The 19,740-nt window shown below is 37.4% G+C and overlaps 1 protein-coding gene across 3 annotated transcripts; it reads right to left on the bottom strand.

The window, feature by feature from the left end:
* Positions 1-604: 604 nt before the first annotated feature.
* Positions 605-16,090, bottom strand: LOC108240392 (coiled-coil domain-containing protein 138). Of its 3 annotated transcripts, none has more exons than XM_017423823.3 (15): positions 15,943-16,090; positions 15,701-15,737; positions 15,236-15,350; positions 15,056-15,156; positions 14,713-14,873; positions 14,524-14,631; positions 13,741-13,860; positions 12,031-12,108; positions 11,721-11,840; positions 11,062-11,217; positions 10,810-10,926; positions 8,651-8,861; positions 6,850-7,023; positions 3,420-3,558; positions 605-2,121 (listed from the first exon to the last, which is right to left on the bottom strand). In XM_017423823.3, the coding sequence occupies exons 1-15, from the start codon at positions 16,006-16,008 to the stop codon at positions 1,998-2,000; spliced, it is 1,827 nt and encodes a 608-aa protein (XP_017279312.1). In that variant the 5' UTR covers positions 16,009-16,090; the 3' UTR covers positions 605-1,997. The 3 variants fall into 3 exon arrangements, with proteins under 3 accessions (XP_017279312.1, XP_017279313.1, XP_017279314.1); XM_017423824.3 differs by having other exon boundaries at positions 11,065-11,217; XM_017423825.3 differs by lacking the exons at positions 15,701-15,737; positions 15,943-16,090 and having other exon boundaries at positions 15,075-15,156; positions 15,236-15,278.
* Positions 16,091-19,740: the final 3,650 nt, after the last annotated feature.

Below are 19,740 nucleotides of genomic sequence, written 5' to 3'. Positions count from 1 at the left end.
AAATCAACTCTGCTAAAGTTTCTTTTACAGCTGGTGAAGCAGCGAATCAGATGAGGTAAGATTTTCAGATTAGACATCATCTGGGAGTTTTTACTGGGATGGACACAAATTTCCTTCTTTACTGTGGCAATTACTAAATGAAGAATAAAATAATGTTTATTTACAGAAGTAGTATTTTTTTAGAGAATTAAAATATTTTCAAGTCATTCTGTATTTGAATGGAAACTTTCTGCATCTTTTCCACATGTTTCTGTGTCTGCCACTTAAGAGACCGTCAACCAAAGTGATTTACAGTAAAATCATTTCATATTAAATTGACTAAAATTAGATACAGCTTAATCCTTAACTAAGACCTTATTGGCTGCTGGATCAAAAGAAACAGAGAGAGAGAGAGAGAAAAAAAACATAATTTCCTCTTAAGTAAATAAATAAAATGCACTGTATTAATTCTATTTAAAGAGATGTATAATAGTATAGCCTACAAAAACACATCAAAGTCTTCTTTTCTTCTCACAGACATTTTATTTGCATACGCAGTTTCCAAATGTCTGGCATCGCTTAGGAAACACATTTAAGTCAAATATTTTATTCATTCTGGCTGAATTTCATTTCATACATCTTTTTTGTTAAGCAGGTGGTTCAAATTCCCAATAATAATATTATAATTTCATATTTCATTCATTGTAAAAATGTCAAATTATGATAAGCAAACCTCTGATCTCAAATCAGATGATAAAAGTTCTGTCTTCATAAGAAAATTAAATTATACTCATGTCAAATTGGAATATATAATAATTGGAATAACTTTGTCATTCAAAATTCAAAGAAATGTTTACCTTTTTTTGGCCTGTTTTAGAAACAGACAAAATCAACAACTTAATTTCACTCATTTATAAAGAAGATTATTGGATAAGTGAGGTTTAGTTTTATTATTCTGCACGTTGCAGTCAGGGGTGGGAAAACAGACATCTTAAAATTGGGTAATTCCTGCCTTATAAAGTTAATTTGATCATATTTATTAACTCTAAATAAAGATTTAGAAATAAAAAAAAATGATGTTTTATGATGGATATGGAAGTACTGTCATAGTTCCACATCTACAGTAAAACCTTTTTAATGATTCAAGTTACTTCTATGTGCTCATTGTGTGAGGATGAGATACTATCATGGATGCTCCATGTAATAAGCTTTCAGAGCAGTTTAAAAATTAAGTGATGTGTTTCATACAGCCTACACAAGTCTCACCTGTATATGTTGTATTTATTAAACATCAAGGAATCTGTCATCAAGCTCCCCATCCTCAAACCCTGAGGTTTGCTGACATCTAAAGTTTGGGGAAGAATTAGTTTGCTGTGGAGACCTTAAGAAACCTGGAAGAGTTACTTTGAAATTCATACCAAGCCAAATGGTTTTCAGCAAGTACATTTTAAATATCAGCCGCAATTATTCCAACCTCTCTAAACCCCTTTCTTGACCAGCAGCGCGTCTCATACTGAGAGAATTACTGTCATCAACTGCGCTCTGGAGCAAATAAATAAAAAAGGTTTCTCTTATAAAAAACATGGATTTCAGCACTTCATATGCAACCCAAACTTACTGTACTTCACTTTTTTTTTCTGTTTTGGCTTTGAAAAAATTTGATCAGTCACAACTGCTCATTCTGCAAGAAGGGATACGTCTTTATTTTTTTTCTTAAAAAAATTAGATTTTAATCACAGATAATCGGTGCGGAAGATAAAAATATGAGTTGTCAAGAGCAAAACAAAAACATACTACTCATATACATAAAGCAAACAAAACAAAATTCATTCAGTTAATGAAGAATGTGTGTGCAAACCTTATTTGAGGTCAAGTAGAAGGGTGTTTCTACCTTAGTAATTAGTTCATATACTCATTAAAATAGCATTTACATTACAAAAAGTAATTTTACAAAATGAAAACGTGTGCGTTTAGAGACCATAAAGTCCCTCTAACGGAGAGAAATGTGTGGTTTTACTTTATTTAAGGTTGTGAAGGATGGATCTGATGTTGAGGTGGAGGAAAGTGCGTTCTGGGTCGGTTCTGTAAAGGTCTTGTAGTTGGAGGTGGAGGGACGAGCGTTCAAACAGGGAACGGTTTTTCCTGGACAAAATTATAAAGACAAGCAAACAAAAACCCCCAATGTGTCAGTAACCATTTAATCATGCAGTCAAGAATCAATCACAGGTTGCATTTGCACACTACAACTCCATAAATGTAACTAGTATGTTTATGGCCGGACCCAAAACAGGTCAGTAGCAGATTGTTGTTTTCTTGTCTTTAAAATGACTGAGTGCTCAATTGTCTTAGCAAAAACATAAATAAAGTTGAAGATCAAGTCTAATGTTATACTGTTAGGAAATGAACAAATTTGAGACACAATGAAGCAACAAAAATTAAATATATAAAACAATCTAAACACAATTTAACCTTTGAAAATGACTTGAAATTACAATAAAACTTGGCTGTTCTGAATTCCACCTGAATTTTGTTTGCATAATCAGTCTGTAAAGACATATAAAGTTTAATACAAGTGCACGGGCAACCACCAGTCATAACATAATGACTACCAGACTAGTACTGAGTAAGCCCTGTGGCTGTCAAAGAAGCCCCGATACTTGTAGTCCTTTTAACATCTGCTGTCACTCGCAGATCCTTTAAAATGTTTGTGTTCCAGGATCAGACTTGTTTCCCATCACATCTAAGAGATGCACATTTGGATTAGGATTTGGAGCATTTTGAGACCATGTGTATTCACAATATGTGTTGCGTTTCCTAAACAGTTTTCAAACCACTTATGCAGTATGGCGGGGCATATTATCCTGTAGCAAAAAGGCCACCAGTGAATACAGTTTACATGGAGGGCTTTACTCAGTCAGCAGCAGTGTTTAGGTATGTGGTTTTCCTGGCAAAACATTGCCCCTGCCAGCTTTCCTTCTTCCTGTAGTCCATGTCTTCCCCAGGTACAAATGTATGGTGATAATTTAGTCTCAAAAGCAGTTATACAAGCGCACAAGATTTGCATGCGTACAATAAGATCCACAAGCAATCATTTTAGGTGGTTTATTCCAACCGCACAGTTCACAAAATTAACATTTTTGGATTCCTGTCTGTTCATTTGAGGCAGGTCCAGACCTCTGCAGACCAGCTGTGATACCACGACCCGGGCTTTCACCAATCACAAAATGCCCCTTGATGAAGTTGCTCAAATCTTTACTTTTCAGTGTTTTTGTTAATTATTATTATTCTAACCTACTGCCCAATTTATCCATCTAGTCATAATGTTGTGACAGACTGGAGTAGAGTTGTAAATCTCTAAGCAGGAAGGAAGCTTTTCTTTTTTTGTAGTTTTTTTATATCATTGTTGAGTATGAGATTATTACTGAAATGACTGTTTTCACCTGATGCTGGAGAGCTTCTGCAGAAGGATGGAAAACTTCTCAAGAGACGGCAGCTCCATGTGAGGGTTCTTAAGGAGCTGAGAAGCTGTTCTGAAAAACTCCTCACAGCTGCATGCCTCCAGAAACGAATTCAAGTAGCCTACAAGCGGAGAAAAAGAGAGCACAGTTTTATGAAACTCATTTTGCTAGTCACATCACTTCCAGAGTTCAGCTTCAGAAATGAAAACCATTAGATTCATTTTCCCATCCTTTTTAGATTTTCTCAGGAATGAAAACTGCTTGGACACAGAAACAAACCATGAAAACACTAATGATCAAACTGAGTTGAGGCAGGGCCACAGATGCTGGTCCGAGTGGCTCTGTGATGATTGGATTTGGAAGTGGTTCCATACTGTCACTTTTAACTTTGACCTTCCTATCATCAAAGCACCAACTCAAACACTCGCACACACAGGGAGATAAAACAGAGAGGACATCATCATTCCACACAGATGGTAGCTGCACATTTTTTTAATTATTAACAGCAAAAGTTGACCTCATGAAGTCTTCAAATGAAAGTTGGTTACTAGTAAATAAACATTTGTTTCTACTAAAGTCACATTCTTGTTTTTTTTTTTTCCAGATAGTGATCGCTTTCTTAAACCAGGCATGAGGGGGATAAAAACAATCTGAACACAGAGGACTTTTTGGTGCCATTCTGCTGGAATCCCATCAATGGAGAAGATGAACAGGTTCATGTTCAAATATAAAACAATTCTGACTGGAAGTTATTTTTATTTAAGTTAGATGTTTGATGGAGCCATAAAAATGCACACGATTTCTCAAAGCTTAAAAGTTCAACATCATTAATCATGGGTACGGTTATAACTTAACAAAAAAGAAATTATTATTTTGGTGTTAAATCCTTTTTTTAAAAACACCCAAATACAAAAACATGTACACTAAAAAAATGCAACTTCAATTAACAACTTCTCTTTACTGGAAAATGTAAAAACTGGACATTGGACCTAATATTTATTATGGTGATGTAAGATTTCTGTGTTCAGCAAAACACAGACAAATTTCTTCATTTGCTAGTCAGATTTATCTAAAATGGTCTTTTACTGTCAATGAGTTTCAATTATTTTCTGTTAAAGCACATATTTGCTACATGTGTAGCTGGACTGAACCTTCATGTGTGCTACATTCTCCACATCTGTGGCTATGTGGATGCCTATTGTGATAGAGGCACACAAGTACAGTAATTCAAGTGCATATTTCCTAAGTTTGACAGCTAACAAAATAGGATGTGGTGGAGACATAAAATAATAAAAAAAAGAAGGTTGCATTTGATTCAGTCAGGGAGGTCTGCAACAAAATCAAAACAAACCAAAGACTTCTCTACAGTTGCAAACTTGGAAAGAATGCAAACACACACACACACACACACACAGGCAGGTTTAATTGACCACAGAAGTTAAATCTACAGCATGAAGCATTTTCACAATTAATGTACCCACTATTTACCAGGAATCAGTCAAAGCCACTGAGACACTTTTAGGCATGTTTGTTCCCTGTCCTTTTGTGACGTTTGAATGTTGTATGCACAAGACGTGTTGTGTGACTACTTTGTGACTGAAGTTAATAAAAGTAGCGAAGCTGTGGTAGTTTGAGCTCAGACACCATATGAATGCATTTTTGTACAAGTAGGCTTTGTTTTTATAGGAAACCTTTAGGTGTGAACATTTATTCCTGTTACTCAACCCTTTCTATCTCACCTCATTAGAACTCGTTAAAAAAAACAAAAACAATTAGCAAGTGTTGCTTGAAGTCCCCTGTAAAGACAGCTCAGGCCTCACTCCCTTCGGCCATATGGTTTTGTTTTACATTAACATATAACGGTTAAAATGATACGGTGATTAAACTCGCAGCTGTTATCTCAGCCTCGTCCACCTTTATTTGTATTTTAACAAAACGGCCAGAAGGACGTAGAAGTTCAAGGTTTTAGGACATTCATTTTCAAATCCTATTGTCTGACCAGTGCCTATGAATGATGTGAGCTCAGACACACCATTCTAATTCACATGTGGTTTTCATGTGGGACTGACATGGAATGAAACAGCGAGAAGCTGGTATTAATCAAAGTAAATAGTGATAGTCAGGACAGTCTATAAATCTGGGTTTTAAAAGTGAACACAGCCGCTATATCAATCATAAACTAATTTCCCAAGCAGAGTGAATCATGCCATGCAGCGGCCAGGTTACATCTCTGGCACAAACTAATGTGGGAACAATATTACTCCAACATTTTTGGAAATGGGATGAAAACAGTATTAAAACAATCTAAGGTCCCTTCCACTGGTGTCCTGCTATCTATTACTGTGAGGATAACACAGTGTGACTGTGAATTACCCACCTGATGCTTTTTTGTCATGGAAATTGGACTAAATTGGCACATGGCTAAACTGTGGCAGTGACTGAATTTTATAAAATGATCAGCTGTTTAAAGGAAGCTGAGAGAACTCGATGTTATTCTCCTTTTATTGTTTTATCTACAATAATTAACAACCAAAACTTGACATTTTTTCCACAGCATTTGAGCCAAAGAGGAGAAAAGCTATCTTAAAAAGATTCTGAGCTGCAGACAAACGTCTCCTCTCGGTTAGTCTGTACGTCAAAATTTTCCACTGCTGTTTTTGTTTTTCACAATGTTGTGTGTTTGCTAGGGTGATTTGAAATATTATAAAATAAAAGTAGTGACAGTGAGCTGTCGGTATTTTTCAGTGTAATAAAATATGTCTGTCTCAACTATACAACAGAAGTGCCATTTAATCCTGACCTCAGGCTGAAAAATGAAAAGACCTACTCCTCCCGACATGATATGATCGTAGTTTATAAAGTAAAAATACTGCGAGAAAGCGATACTTTGGGTTTCATAAAGTGCAATGACAGGTTGATATATTAACTGCGGGTGGAGAGCTCGACAAACCGAACAGCGGTGAGTACAGCAGCAGCGTTTCAAAGTAGGAATCAGCTAATCCATAAAAGACAGCACTCAAGTACAAAAAAGAAAATAAAAAACTAATTTTTCAAGTCTTATCCTCTTCTGCGGGTTACGTAGGTGTTAGGGCAGAGCCTTTCAGTGCTGATGTAATTCTCCATCCACTCTGAGTTGGTGCCTCAGAGTTTTAACATGTTTTCTTTGGCACCATTCTGTCACATCTTGAAGACGATCACGAGAGAACAGACTTGCAGTCACCACATCATTCGTCTCCCATATCAGGCTGCCATAATAGATTGAACGCTGCAGAACTGGTAATCACAAATATAGCAAGTGCAAACAGAACAGCCAGAAACACAACAGACTCTCATTGTGAATCCTGGGCTGCGTGGGTTGAAAGCCAAACAGACTTAACGATGGATACATGTGTTACAAAACACTCTTACTTACGAGACGGTTCAGTAAGTTGCATCAGGAGCTCTATAGGTGTGTGAAGGCTGACAGGATTTGACCTAAGCACTGAAAGGAGCACATGTACTCCTCCATAATGAATGTAGAGGCCTCGACTCTCCTCACGTTTAAGTTCAGCACAAAGACTGTCAGCTGCCTGGGCCAGCACATCAGCTGTGGACACAGAGGAAATGCCGTCAAGAACGCTCAATCCTTGATTCCCTTTTTCACCACTTCAGTTCTGTGTGTTTGGAGGCTCCTTGCTTTGTACCCCAGCACATTATTTTGCTGGTGATATGCCCGTTAAAGCACATTTTACTAAGTTTATAAATTGTGATGCATTAGGTGTATAACGTTTTCACCACATAATTGAATATAGGCCGCTGCAAAGTGCTCGCCCGTTTATTCTGTTGTTACCCTTATACTTCTCTGTACTTCTCTAATCCCTGCAATTCTGCTACAGTCTCCATTTTAAGTCCAAAACACATTCTGTTACTCATAAGTCTGAAAATCATAAATGCTCACAGGGCTTGGGCTTAAACCAAATGTAATATTTTAAAGCCATTTTGAATTTCAGTCCGAGTTTAAATCCATCTCAGAATGATACCTGGCATAAATAACACTTTAGCAAGTACGAGAGAGAAGAGATATCTCTCAATTATAATCAATTTGGTTTCTCATCAATCTAGAGAAGAACAGAAAGACAACCTGGCAAACAGATTGGGAGAAAATGGTCTGTATGCTGTAGATATATCAAGGGAGCTATTACAAGCAGATGGGATATTATTTCAGTGAGGGGGATTTCCTAAAATGTTAGGAGATTCAGGGTGAACCAAGTTAGTCCACGGAGATCCATAATGCAGACAGGCATGGAGCAAAATATGGTTAAAACCATGAGTTGTTTATTCTTTTGAAATTTCTGCATCGGAGCAAGACTCAGAAATTAAACTCGAGCAGACAGCTGTGCAACATTTTAGGGCTGATTGTGAATGAAACCTAATGTTGCCAGGTTCACTTATTATGACTGACTTCGGGTTTGTTTCTTTTTAATTTTTTCTCAAAAGTTAATAAAAATTGGCAGTTGTGGGTTGCGTTATTTGCACTACCGAGTTTCCAAACGGTAATTTTGATCATCCATGGTCAGTGTGTAAACACTGTGGCGGTTCAATGGTGAGGGTTCCAACAACATGCTCCCAATTACAGCGTCAGCATGCTGATGTTTAACAGGTGTGTTTACCATGATCATGTCCTTAGTTAAGCTTTGTTTACCAACCTGTCTGCACAAATTTCATGACAATCATACATTTCAGTCTGGACCTTCCAGCAAATTGACTGACAGAACAGCAAAATACTTAAGAACCATTAAGCCACACAAATCATGTTGGTCCAGATAAGCAGTGCATATTACCATTCTTCTTAACAGATGGAAGTGCACAGACTGCAGTGTAATACAGAAAATTCATTTTTGGTCAATTATATTCTATACTTCAACTGAGAAGGAGAGAAAGAAACTTGCAAGTTGCTTTGTTTTAACTCACAACTTGTGATTTAATTGTTAAATAATTGTTTTAATTGTTTTAAATATCTAAAAAAACCAATATAAAACAGGCACCAGTCTGGCTAGCTATTTGCCGGATTCCTGTAGAATTTCTTCCTCTTTCTGCGTACTCTATTCTCTATGACTGATATAAGTAGTACCTTATCTGCAGTGACAACTATTTAACACAACATCACTTCTAAAAAGTTATACTATCCCTTTAACTAAAATCCAAAGGGTACAGTTTTTTAAAATTCATAATACCTTGTGTGATGGTACGAAGAATAATGAGGTTGGAAAGAATCAGTGTGTGAGAACAAGGGCTTGGAGGAAAGGGCAGACTCCTGAATGGTGCAGTTGTATCGATGCTGGATACAGGCAGGTCTGGATTTCTGGACTGCAGCGCTGTCGACTGGGCAGAGAGCTTCAACACTGCCTCTCCAATACGCCGCAGAGTGGCCGAAGGCGACACGCGCTGTGAAAAATTCAGACACTGCCACTTAAATACATTGGTTACAGCAGGAAAAAATGGTGCCTGTGCTCTCATCATTGTTACAAAACTCAGTAAAGGGAAAAACATTCCAACAATCATCAAATGCTGCAAAAAATTAAAATCATCAACGAGGAGCCAGTAATTGTTTCACCAAATGAACTGACAGAACTAACAAAACAATGCACTAAACCACAGCTACTATCAAATAGTCCTGCATTTCCAAAGCAATGAAGAGCTGGTGGGTTTTAGACAAACTGTCTACAATCTCCTTAATCCCAATGGGTGAACTAAGACTTCTTGACCTCTTCACTCTGTTCATGCATTGTGGCTCAGTGCAGGTTTGTTTTCATCATTAAAATGAGCAAATGAACTGAAGAGGAAGGAAGTTAGAAAAATAGAAGCTGTGGCTTGGGGGTGTGGATGAAGACTGAAGCCTTGAAACTAGAAGGTTGAACAACAAACACAACATACAGAAACATCAGAGTAACCCCACACACTGGAATTGGGCAACAGTGTGGTGATGTCTCTTAAAATGCTGATGTGCAGTGGTCTCATGAAGGACACATCTTTATTAAAACCACAAAAACAGGAAGGGTCTGTTCCAATTTCTAAACTTCCTTCAACACAGAAACAAGCGGGGAACTTCAACAAACCAAACTTCCCACAAGAACTGAAAACTGAACTTGTCGGGACCTTTACACGTGAAGGCCTGTGATGCTGCACGAGACGTTCACATCAGAGATGCACCGATTCAGCAGGAGGTAAGCAAACCAGACCCATTTTCTTTTTCTTTTGTTGTTCCGTTTAATTTTGCTGCTTTTACTGTTGATCAGTCAGAGAACGCACCAAAACAAATTGCAAACTTCTGCTAGTACACAATGTTTTTGGTGTCTTTTTATAGAGTGGAGAAATGCTAAAGTTACCTGAATTAAAAATCTGTAAGACATTAGACAAAGTCATAGTAAACACAAAACGTGTGAATTGTGATTGATCAGTGACACCAAAGTGAAGACAGATACCACAAATCTTACAAACGAAATATAATATTTATGATCTTGTAAAGTTTGCAGTCAGAGTGACATATTTCTCTTTACTGGCTGTCCCTTCAAACCCCTGCTGAAAGCTGGATATATAATGGATAAAATGTGTGATCAGATGTTATCTTTGTCCTACAGTTGTTGAACACTGCTGAAATGGATCTTAATTCAAGTTTTCAATTAAACCAAAACTATAAAAACAAACAAATAAAGAACATTTTTGGCATGTGCATAAAAGTTATCACCTAAAGTTCTTAAGAGAAAATCAAAAACACCTGAAATCAAAAGTGGCAGATCAGAGCTTTAAAAATAAATATTTAAAAACAGCCTGCCTAGAAAACATGTCTAGCATTAATAAAGCCGCGATGCCTTGTTTAAAATGAATGTGTACTTTCATACGCAAGTGTTAAAGTAACCCAGGCTGCCTTTTTTGGACAGTGAAACTCACCTCTTGCATAACGGCACAGATCCTGTTAAAATATTTTATTCTAAGCTTTTTGCTCTTTTGGCTCCCTGCACCCACGATATGAGAGCCAAACTGTTTTCAAACAATGGCAGATGGCATAAACATTATGTACAAGGTTTCTTTGTTCAACTATAAATTTGTTAATATTCTTTTTGAGCATTGTATGTCAGGACATGTGGCCTGCTTGCACAGCAATACCATAAAAGGTTCAGTTAAACTTGGTTGTGCTGATCTTAAACAGATTCAAATTACATGATGCAAACTGGCAGCCATCTTGTTCAACAAAGGAAATGGTTACGAAACAAACATTTTCTCAACATAAAACAATTCGACTGCTGATTTTGTTTAAAATCAAGAATGCAAGCTAACACATGCTGCCAAACAATCTCCTTTTACCAACAAATTACAAACAAGACCTGATTTTTACCTGTGTCCTGCTGTCCAAGTGTCTTAAAGCCCAGTGAATAAAGCGGAGAAGGCTGAGCAGCAGGGTAGGCTCTGACAGAGGAGTAGAACGAAGCTGGTCACTTAATAACGGCAGCACCTAAGGAAATAAAAACAAGCCTGCTGTATAATCTCAGTCACTGACTCATCATCTGCAGCTCTTCTTTAATCAGGGGCAACAAACTGCATTTTGAAATACAGCTGTAGGAAAACCTGAAGATCAAAGTGAACACACCACCTTGAGACATTTTTCATTTAGCAGAACCTCCGGGGGCAAACACTGGCCTAAAGGGTTCACTTCATTTCCTGCCACTGATGAAAACATCTGTCCATCAAGCACCCATTCCAATAGATGCTCCAGGAGCTTTAACTGGATGGGAAGTGAGCTGGCCTGAAAGAAAAAAAAACATAAAAATGACTAAAGTCACCAACTGTAACAGTCTTTACCAAACAATAGGTTCGCCGTTTGTTATACTGGACCTTTCTGTGGATAGATATTAACACTTTACAGACATGTTTCAGAAACATTTCATGTGAGGGCTGTGGGCGTTCATTTTCTTTCAAATGTACTAAAGTTAATGTTCAAAGTAAGCTCAGTATATTCATCTTCATCTGCAGCTGTGGTGATAACTTAAAGTCCCAAACTGTGATTTATCATTTTAGTTGTCAGTGTGACTGTGGTTTGTGGAGAAGTACTGTTGTACAATTCCCAGTCTAGATGTGTAAATCAGTGTGTTAGTGCTTCTCTAAACATGTTAAATGAGGGTTTGTTTTTTTTAACAGTAAACACTTTAATTATAGATTAAGTTAATGCATCTACAATTAGAGTAAATCCCGAAATCCTGCTGATTGGTGGTTCATTTAAATGGAAAACAAACAGAGTTGTTGCAGTACCTTGTTACTGGATTTTCCACATTCAGCAGTTTTCTCCTTAATGTGAGGTTTTATACATTCTGCTCTGTTAACACTTCCTTTCTGACAGCCTCTTAATGTTGTGCAATGCTCGTATTTTTTCTAAAAGACAAAAGTAATTATAAAAAAAATTACATATTGGATTAAACCCAACAATAAATTATGGTCAGAGACCATCACTGCGTGCTATTTGTTGAACTAAAAGTCATTATCTGATGCTGTTAATATGAAAAGTTACTAATTTTCACTGAAGACAACATGATAATGTGATAATTGATAAATATGTTGTTACCTGCAGGTTCTCGAGACGAGCTTGTAGCCTCTTAGACTGGGTCTCTAGCTTCCTGTTCTGTTCACTGAGCTCATTCAGCTGGTAATGGAAAAAACAGTGGATGTCAATCTTACACAGACCCGTGGTTATAAAATCAATCTCCTTGTTTCCATCTACATAAATCTGTAGGTTTAGTTTTTTAAAAAGTCTGCAACAGATTCATTCAGCAGAGTTCAAAAGTCAGAAAGCTCCCAACAGACTCATAAACAAAGAAAAGACGCCTTGATTCAGCCGTAGACTTGCAGTACATATGGAAAAATGTCTGAACTTATACAAAGATTTCCTTATTATATATTTCAGACTCAGTCTTCAAAATGAACTGAGTTTTAGTCTTGTAAATCAATGATTTTCTTCTATTTTCCTGGGAGTTCCTGACGAATGCACTCTCCTGAAAATAAGTCTTTGACACTCAATCAGCTTGAAGGCAGCAGAGTTCAAACATCACAGCTGAGGAATTCTGTGTCCTTGATGTTGGAAATGTTGGGCCCCAAACACTTGTGATATATTTCATAAGTCCTTGTGGTTATTGGTAAAACAGAGCAATTCCCAGCAGAAACCTTCGGTAATTCAGTGTGTAAAGATGTGTGCACAAGGCCACTGGACTGTTTTATCAATCAATAATGTTACAGGCGTTGTTCGGTTTGTTGATTTTTTTGGAAATCTGTTTCAAAAAGTGAAAGAACAATATATTAAATAAACAATGTAACAGCCTACTGTTTGCAGTAATGTTGTTGATTCATTTTTTAAATTATTTTTCACTGTTCCATTCAACAATCAACGTAGCTCTGTGTGTAACAGAAGCCAACCTTCATGCAGATTTTTGATCATTCATAAAATATCTAAAAACTACACAAAGGTGAACTTAAATAAACTGTGTGACATCTTAGCGTGCACATAATAGACACACCAGATCCTAGTTTAAAAAATAAAGAGAATTAATACATACACAGGTTGTAGATCTGTTACATTAAAGTATCTGAAATTCTGAAGCATAAATGTTTATTTCAAGGTTATGATGCAACAAAATCAGAGAAAATGATAAAATTTCTGATTACTTTCATTCGACTCTTTATAATGTGACACCACATGTAGACAAGCTTCTCTAACCATGTCAAGTGGATTTTTTTGTGTATCATTTGGACTTCTGAAAGTTATAGAACCATCTTAAAAATCATTAACAGAACTAAGACGCATCAATGCTCTGCTGTAATAAAAATGATATTTCATTGCTTCATGAATAAAAGGAAAATGCATATTCCCATGTTAGTAGTTGTGTGCTCAGTTGGGTTTCGTTGATGAAAAGAAAATACGAGTCAATGTTGAGACCAAACTTAAACTGAGCAGAATGTGGGACTCTTTAAATGTTTTGTATGCGCTGTATTCAAATCTCATAAAACAAAGAGTATTGTGTTGTAGTGCCCTCCTCTGGACCACGTCAGCATTGGCAGGTCTCAAGATACAATATTGTGAAACTTCAAATATTAATCTTGTGTTTCAAAGGCAAAAGGAAGTGATTTTTAAAACAGCAGAGTTCTAACAGGACAAGTTATTCCTTATTTTATACATTACAATCAAATCTCCTCATTATTAAAGATCTAAGTTTCACAATAGACTGTTTTTTTAAAGCCTGCACATTTAGAAAACAGACAGTTATATTTGAGAACTTCTAACCTGTTTCCTCATGTTGTCATTGAGCTCCTTGATGGTGCTGAAGTTGGATTTGAACCTTTTGTTCTCTTTGCTCTTCTCTCGAAGCAGATCCTGCAGCTGGCTCAGTTCTTGCTGTCGTTTCTACTGAGATGTGCACAATAACGCATGATGAAGACGGAGGCATCCTCAGTTTGTCAGAATGACTTTGGGCTAAATTAGGCTTGTACCTAAAATCATGTCAGAACTTGTCTCTTTTACAATCACAAACAACATATTAGTTTCATTTTATACGGGAATAATATCTGAAAGTGTTTAAACATAAATAACTGAAATAAAACTACCTCACCCCTGGATTCTTGCCAGATTTGTAAAATCTAAAATCCTGACAGAATCCATTATGTCAGGCTTATAGCGAATTTGTGGTTGAGGATAGTTTTGTCAGATTATTTCGCAGCTAAAGCTGGCAGCTAAAAGAGGTGATGGAAATCAGCAATGCCAGCTCCTAAACAGGCTGACCTAAATATCACCAGCATCAGTTCTGTCAGAAATTGAGAACATATGACTTTAACAAAAAACTGGTGTAACATCAGCCCGATTAGAACTAGCCTTTGACAGAATGACATCTTTTTAGTTTACGTTTGAAGGCGCACATAGATTCCATCAAAGACAGATGATTCTGTGTAATAAATCATCTTGAGCATCAGAGTTGGAGGTAGAAGGAACATAAAACGCAGCCCTTCTTTTGGGTTTGACTGGATGATGGATTAGTCTGACCTTCTCAATATCCAGAATCTGAGCACTGACCATGTCTTCTGCCCCTGCCAGCCCCTCAAAAGCCTCCTCTCGCCGTTTCAGCCTCCTTTCTCGCTCTTGCAGCTCCCGTTCCCATTGTTGCTGACCGTTTCGTTCTGCCTGAAGACGTGCACAAACCGATGGTAACCTGGCAGCCTTTTTTACATTTTCATTCTAAAACTATATTCACATCACTCTTACCTTTAGCTGTGCGTACACGCTCATCATTTCTTGGTAAACCTTCACAAACGAGGAAGAGGAGTCACGTGAATCAGGACATCGTCCAGCCCACTTCAACTCTCTATGTTTGTCCATTTCCTGGAATTCAAAACTACCACCCAGGTGGGAAGGCAATGTCACATCTGGATGGAAAGAAGTTTAAAAAATGGAAAAAAAGCCCCCCAGAATTATCTAATGTGTTTTAAGATAAATCTGAGTGCAATAAGCTTCAGCAAGCATTTCCTTGTTTCAGTTTTAGAAGTAAGGTTTGAGGAATTGGGACGTCACAAAGTTCTAAAAAAAAATACTAAATTAAAATCTGCACCTGTTTCTGTGAACAGCACCTGAGAGTCCTGAAGTGGTTCTTCTGTGGAGGTCAGACTCAGGTCACTGTTGCTCCTGTGCAGACTGCAGTCACTGTCGAACCTTCAAGAACAGAGCACCTTATCAGATCAAGCCATTACAGCGACAAACCTCAGACACTCTGATAATTACAGGGGCTTACTGGTCCGGATGCTCAGTAACAGCTTTGAAGAGCTCGTGTAAAGCTTCATGGTAGATTCTCAACTCATTCTTTGGCTGTTTGGGCCTGTGGGCCAAAATGATCCTTTGTTGTGCTTCTGAAAATAAATAAAATAAAAATAAAGATAACAATATTAGCCTCCAACTTGTCTTAGCATCACTTTGAGCCAGCTCTGGTTAAATTTAAATGATATCACATGGCTAGGAATGTATGGTATCGGTGACTAACTTCTCTGAAAATTCTCAGCTTAGTTTAGAAACAATAATTAACACTAAATAAAAACAAATTACATCCACCCACTGAGCATCAAGTCTTCCAATACCAAACGCTGCTAAACTGTGTTTTTTCTCATGAAACAATGCCAACAAAGGTCTATTATTATATTCTTTTCTTCCACACCAGATAATTAAAAGTGTGCAGCAGGAAGGTACCACAGAGTAAACTTACCATCAGAGGCCCCTGAATTGTCCTCTGAATGTGGCCCCTAGAAGTAAAGACGACTTATTTAGTCAAAAACGGATATTTGCGTAAAGTTTCACAACAAAAACAACTATTTTAGTATATATTTAGCATTAATTGTAACACTGTTTACAGACAAACGTGCATGTTACCAAAACTATGTTTTGCCAAGTCAGGGCTGTGTTTACAGTCTGCAGCTGATTAGTTTTAAGTAGTTATTAAACTCCAACCTGTTTTCTCCTCTCCAGATATTTCTGCGTGAGTATTTCCGCCGTGCTGCTGAACCGCTGCTCCATAGCTGCTGTTTACAAGCAAAAGTACAGATTTACAAATTACTCGGATTTGATTGTTTCCGCCTTCAGTCCGCAGCGTTAAAAGTGTTAAATGTTTTTAAAAAAAACAAAGTGAAGTTCCGATTGAGCCTTTCAAAATAAATGTCCGGTTTTTGAGGAGCTCAGCCGCTGACTATAGAGGGGCCGCGGAAGCTCGCGCATAGAAAGTGTATTATTTTTTAAACCGTAATCGTTTCATTTCCGAGGTGACTTGAATGCAACACCGTTTGTTCGGCGATAAGAAACAAACGATTCAAACTTGGCGGATTAGTACGGATCCCCATGAGGGACATGCCCTGAAAAAAACATTATTGCGTTCCCTTCGCAAAAACCTTGACAAACACAGTGATAATAATGTTGGTTGAAGCTGTTTAAAAAGTTCAAGCCTTCACAAATGTAAACAGGTAAATGTTAATCCTCTGAGCTCCTGAAAGCCAATATGACCACTGAAGTATTATTATATATTATATATGACCCTTATTATAATAAGGGTTTTGTCTTAAGATAGTAGAAGCTGAACATGCCAAACATACCCTAAAGGTGGCAGCATTGGACTAGAAACGCAACAGGAAGCACGCCACTGATTTGTTTTCTAACAAAATTGTAAACAAATCACTGTAGGATGCATCTGTGAAGCATTCACACAATAAAGACAAACACAATCTCAACAGAGTGCCTGCCTTCAGCTAGCGCACAACGACACACATGCCTCAAGTAAAACATGCCTTATCATAAACACTTTTTTATTAGAAACAAAGAAACATGCAGCTGCAGGCATTGGCATGATCAATACACAAGAAGCATTTCTTTACGTCAGATGTCAGACGTGAATACCTGATTTCAAACATATTAAATACATACACACAGACACATGTTCATTCATTTCCAGATTGATGAACATGTGAGGTCTTTTCTTTAAAGCGAGAAGCGCCCCCTAGCGAAAAAAAGCATAACCCAAACAACATAGGATTTACTTGTCAGGTCTCTGTATTAAAAACTAAAGTATGCAAAATAGGACAAAATGTGATTACTATTCCAAAGAGCAAAAATAAAGGTACAAAATAAATGTAAATAAATGTCTGACAAAGGCCTGTGACTCCTGCATGTGTCTCTCACTGAATACAGTGTCATACACAGGTGAGAGACATTGTCCAGGAGGACTCGTGAAAGCTTTGTTTGTGTCCTCCTGTCCCTCAGTACCTGCACTGGATCCAGAGAGCACGACGCCAGCAACTAACTCTCATTTCTCCTCTAAATTCGCCAAATTTTTATTTTTATTTTTCTCAGAGAATGATAAGTCGCAAAGGTATTTAATTTTTTTATTTTGGACATAGATGATTCATTGATATTATTCAATCTAGCCCTTTAATATGGTCATTTTTGAGGGAATATATTGTGTTGTTTTTTAAGCTGCTTAGCTGTGAACGATGAATTTAAGCACAAAAATGGCACATAAAACGCTCCTCTGCGCTACAGTGTAGTTACACATATCAACCAGTTAGTGTCAGTGTTTTACTAAACACAACAAGAGGCCTCAAGGCTCAGGCTTGGTGTTTTGTCAGCTTGACATTGACTTCATTGACTTCATGCCAATGAAGTTGGAGCATCTTAGTCAAATATTCCGTGGTCATAAAAAAGAGTTAGCTTCTTGTTTTATTTTCTAGCTGCAAAATGTGTGAACAAGTTGCTTTTCAAAAGATGATTACCTGCAAATAAAATGATAACGATAAAATAATAACAATAATAATACAAGCATCTGTTAAATTTTACAGAAATGAATGGAAATTCCAAAACACAAACATGGGCGATTTAAAGAACCCCAATGTCACAATAAACTTGAAATAGATGCAAATAAGCTACCAGACTCTGAGGTGCCACAGGGCTCCAATAAAGAGCAAATCTTTGTGAAATTTATCAAAAGATTAACCTTGTGGCTCCTAGAGTCTGTCTCTAACCCCCAACTTATCATTTAGCCATTAGGTTTGCCACACAGTGCCAAGTTTACTTTATACCTGCATACAGTCCACGACCAGAATTAAAGATTAATGTCCCATTTCCCTGTTTGGTTAATTAGCAGCTAAAGCCATTAATTTATATTCTACAAATTCAATCACTTTGTCCCTGCAGGCTTTTGCTTGACACTGAGAGAAATTAGCCAGCAAGCAGAATAGCACATATCTTCATAGATGGAATCTTTCTTTTGTCCACATTGTGTGGAAATTAATACTTAGTTATAGTAACTGGTAATAGAAGTTTCCTATTTAGAGCTATTACTTCTTTTAAGCCCAAAGGAGACTGTTTAACCATCAGATTGGGGTTAAAGATGTGCTTAAAGTTGTGTCAGAGGTTTGGATTAAGAAGTAAGTCAAACACCTAAGTTGTAATGTAATAAAGTTCAACTAATTTTTACTACAAGGGAATATGTCATTTGTCTACCAGGCAAGTTTATCGTGTAGCAGTTAAAGGTCTAGCATTTACCTTCAGCCTTTCATACTAGAGCATTAAACTGAAATCATCTTACATAGAGAGTTGTAGCTGTTTTGGTCAAACCTTGAAAACAACATTATGTGCAGTCTCGTGCGACATTTCAAAGATCTTGTGTGAAATATCATGATCTGTTAGCACTTGTGTTGTGAATAACTGTCAGCTACAGCCATACCAAATTTAGTTCAACATCCATTGCTGTGCAGGCAAAGGTTGATTAGTTGTGGCAGCCATCTTAAATTGGGCTGGCTCTGAAAATGAATTAGTTGTAGACGTACATCCAGCGATTATGTTCTGTGAGTTTTATTATAATTTGTTTCGTGGTTCTTGAGATATTTTGCCACCAGACAGAGTTGCTTCTAATAGTTAACGGCAAAGTTTCAAACACACATCTTGCACGAATGATTAGCCCAAAGCGTGTGTTGTGAATGAGTCTCAGCTACAAAATGCACCAAATTTTAGATCAATATTTGTAAAAACTTACAGCTATTTTTGTGTTCACTAAGATCGCTTTACTGACAAGTGTTCATAAAAAACGTGCCATTCTTGGCTTTGCCATATTTCTGTTTTCCACTTTTTGACAAAAGCAATTCAAGCAAGATAAGATAATTGAGTCTGATTGTCACAAAACAGTGGGACATTAATACAAAGTGGAATTCTGCTCTTTATTGTTGCACAGTTTATGGGCCCTCGAGGCCATTGTTTTAGCATGTAGCTCAAGCAATTATTGCAGTGCACATTTCTCTGTGCTCTCCCTGTGTACTGTACTGTGTGTGTGTGTGTGGAGAATGTTAATAGACACACCACTAACAGTCTAAAGGGAGGGGGCCAGCAGTTAGTGTCTGCACATTCTGTTTTCTGACAAACAGCGCAAACACGTGTGTGCCCATGGGATCCACCCAGACAATAGTAATCGGCTCCAATCATTGAATTAACAGCATATTGCGACATTGTATTGCACAACCAATTATCTCCTGTCTCATGATACAAATCCGCACTTTCGAGTGCTCTCACACTCAATTAAAGTGGCGATGGCGCAGCTCTGCTGTGAAAATGATTGCATTTCAATTGGCTTGACTCTTTGAATCCACTGAGCAGTATTATGTATGCTAATGCGAGCTGTAAAGATGGATCTGCAGTTTGGGGGGGGTTGGCCTCTGAGCCATTACAATACCTTTGAGCCCCAGACAAGATACGGCGTCTCTGGGTATG

This window comes from Kryptolebias marmoratus, linkage group LG6 (assembly GCF_001649575.2).
Source record: "Kryptolebias marmoratus isolate JLee-2015 linkage group LG6, ASM164957v2, whole genome shotgun sequence".
Lineage (NCBI taxonomy): Eukaryota > Metazoa > Chordata > Actinopteri > Cyprinodontiformes > Rivulidae > Kryptolebias > Kryptolebias marmoratus.
The sequence above is the reverse complement of the archived record's forward strand: the minus strand, read 5'-3'. Positions and strand labels throughout refer to the sequence as shown.

Coding starts and splice junctions, on each gene's coding strand:
- LOC108240392 (XM_017423823.3), bottom strand. CDS start 16,008: ATGGAGCAGCGGTTCAGCAGCACGGCGGAAATACTCACGCAGAAATAT. Junction 11,218..11,720: donor GTGGAAAATCCAGTAACAAG/GTACTGCAACAA, acceptor TTTTTCTTTCAG/GCCAGCTCACTTCCCATCCA. Junction 8,862..10,809: donor ACTTGGACAGCAGGACACAG/GTAAAAATCAGG, acceptor AATTTTTCACAG/CGCGTGTCGCCTTCGGCCAC.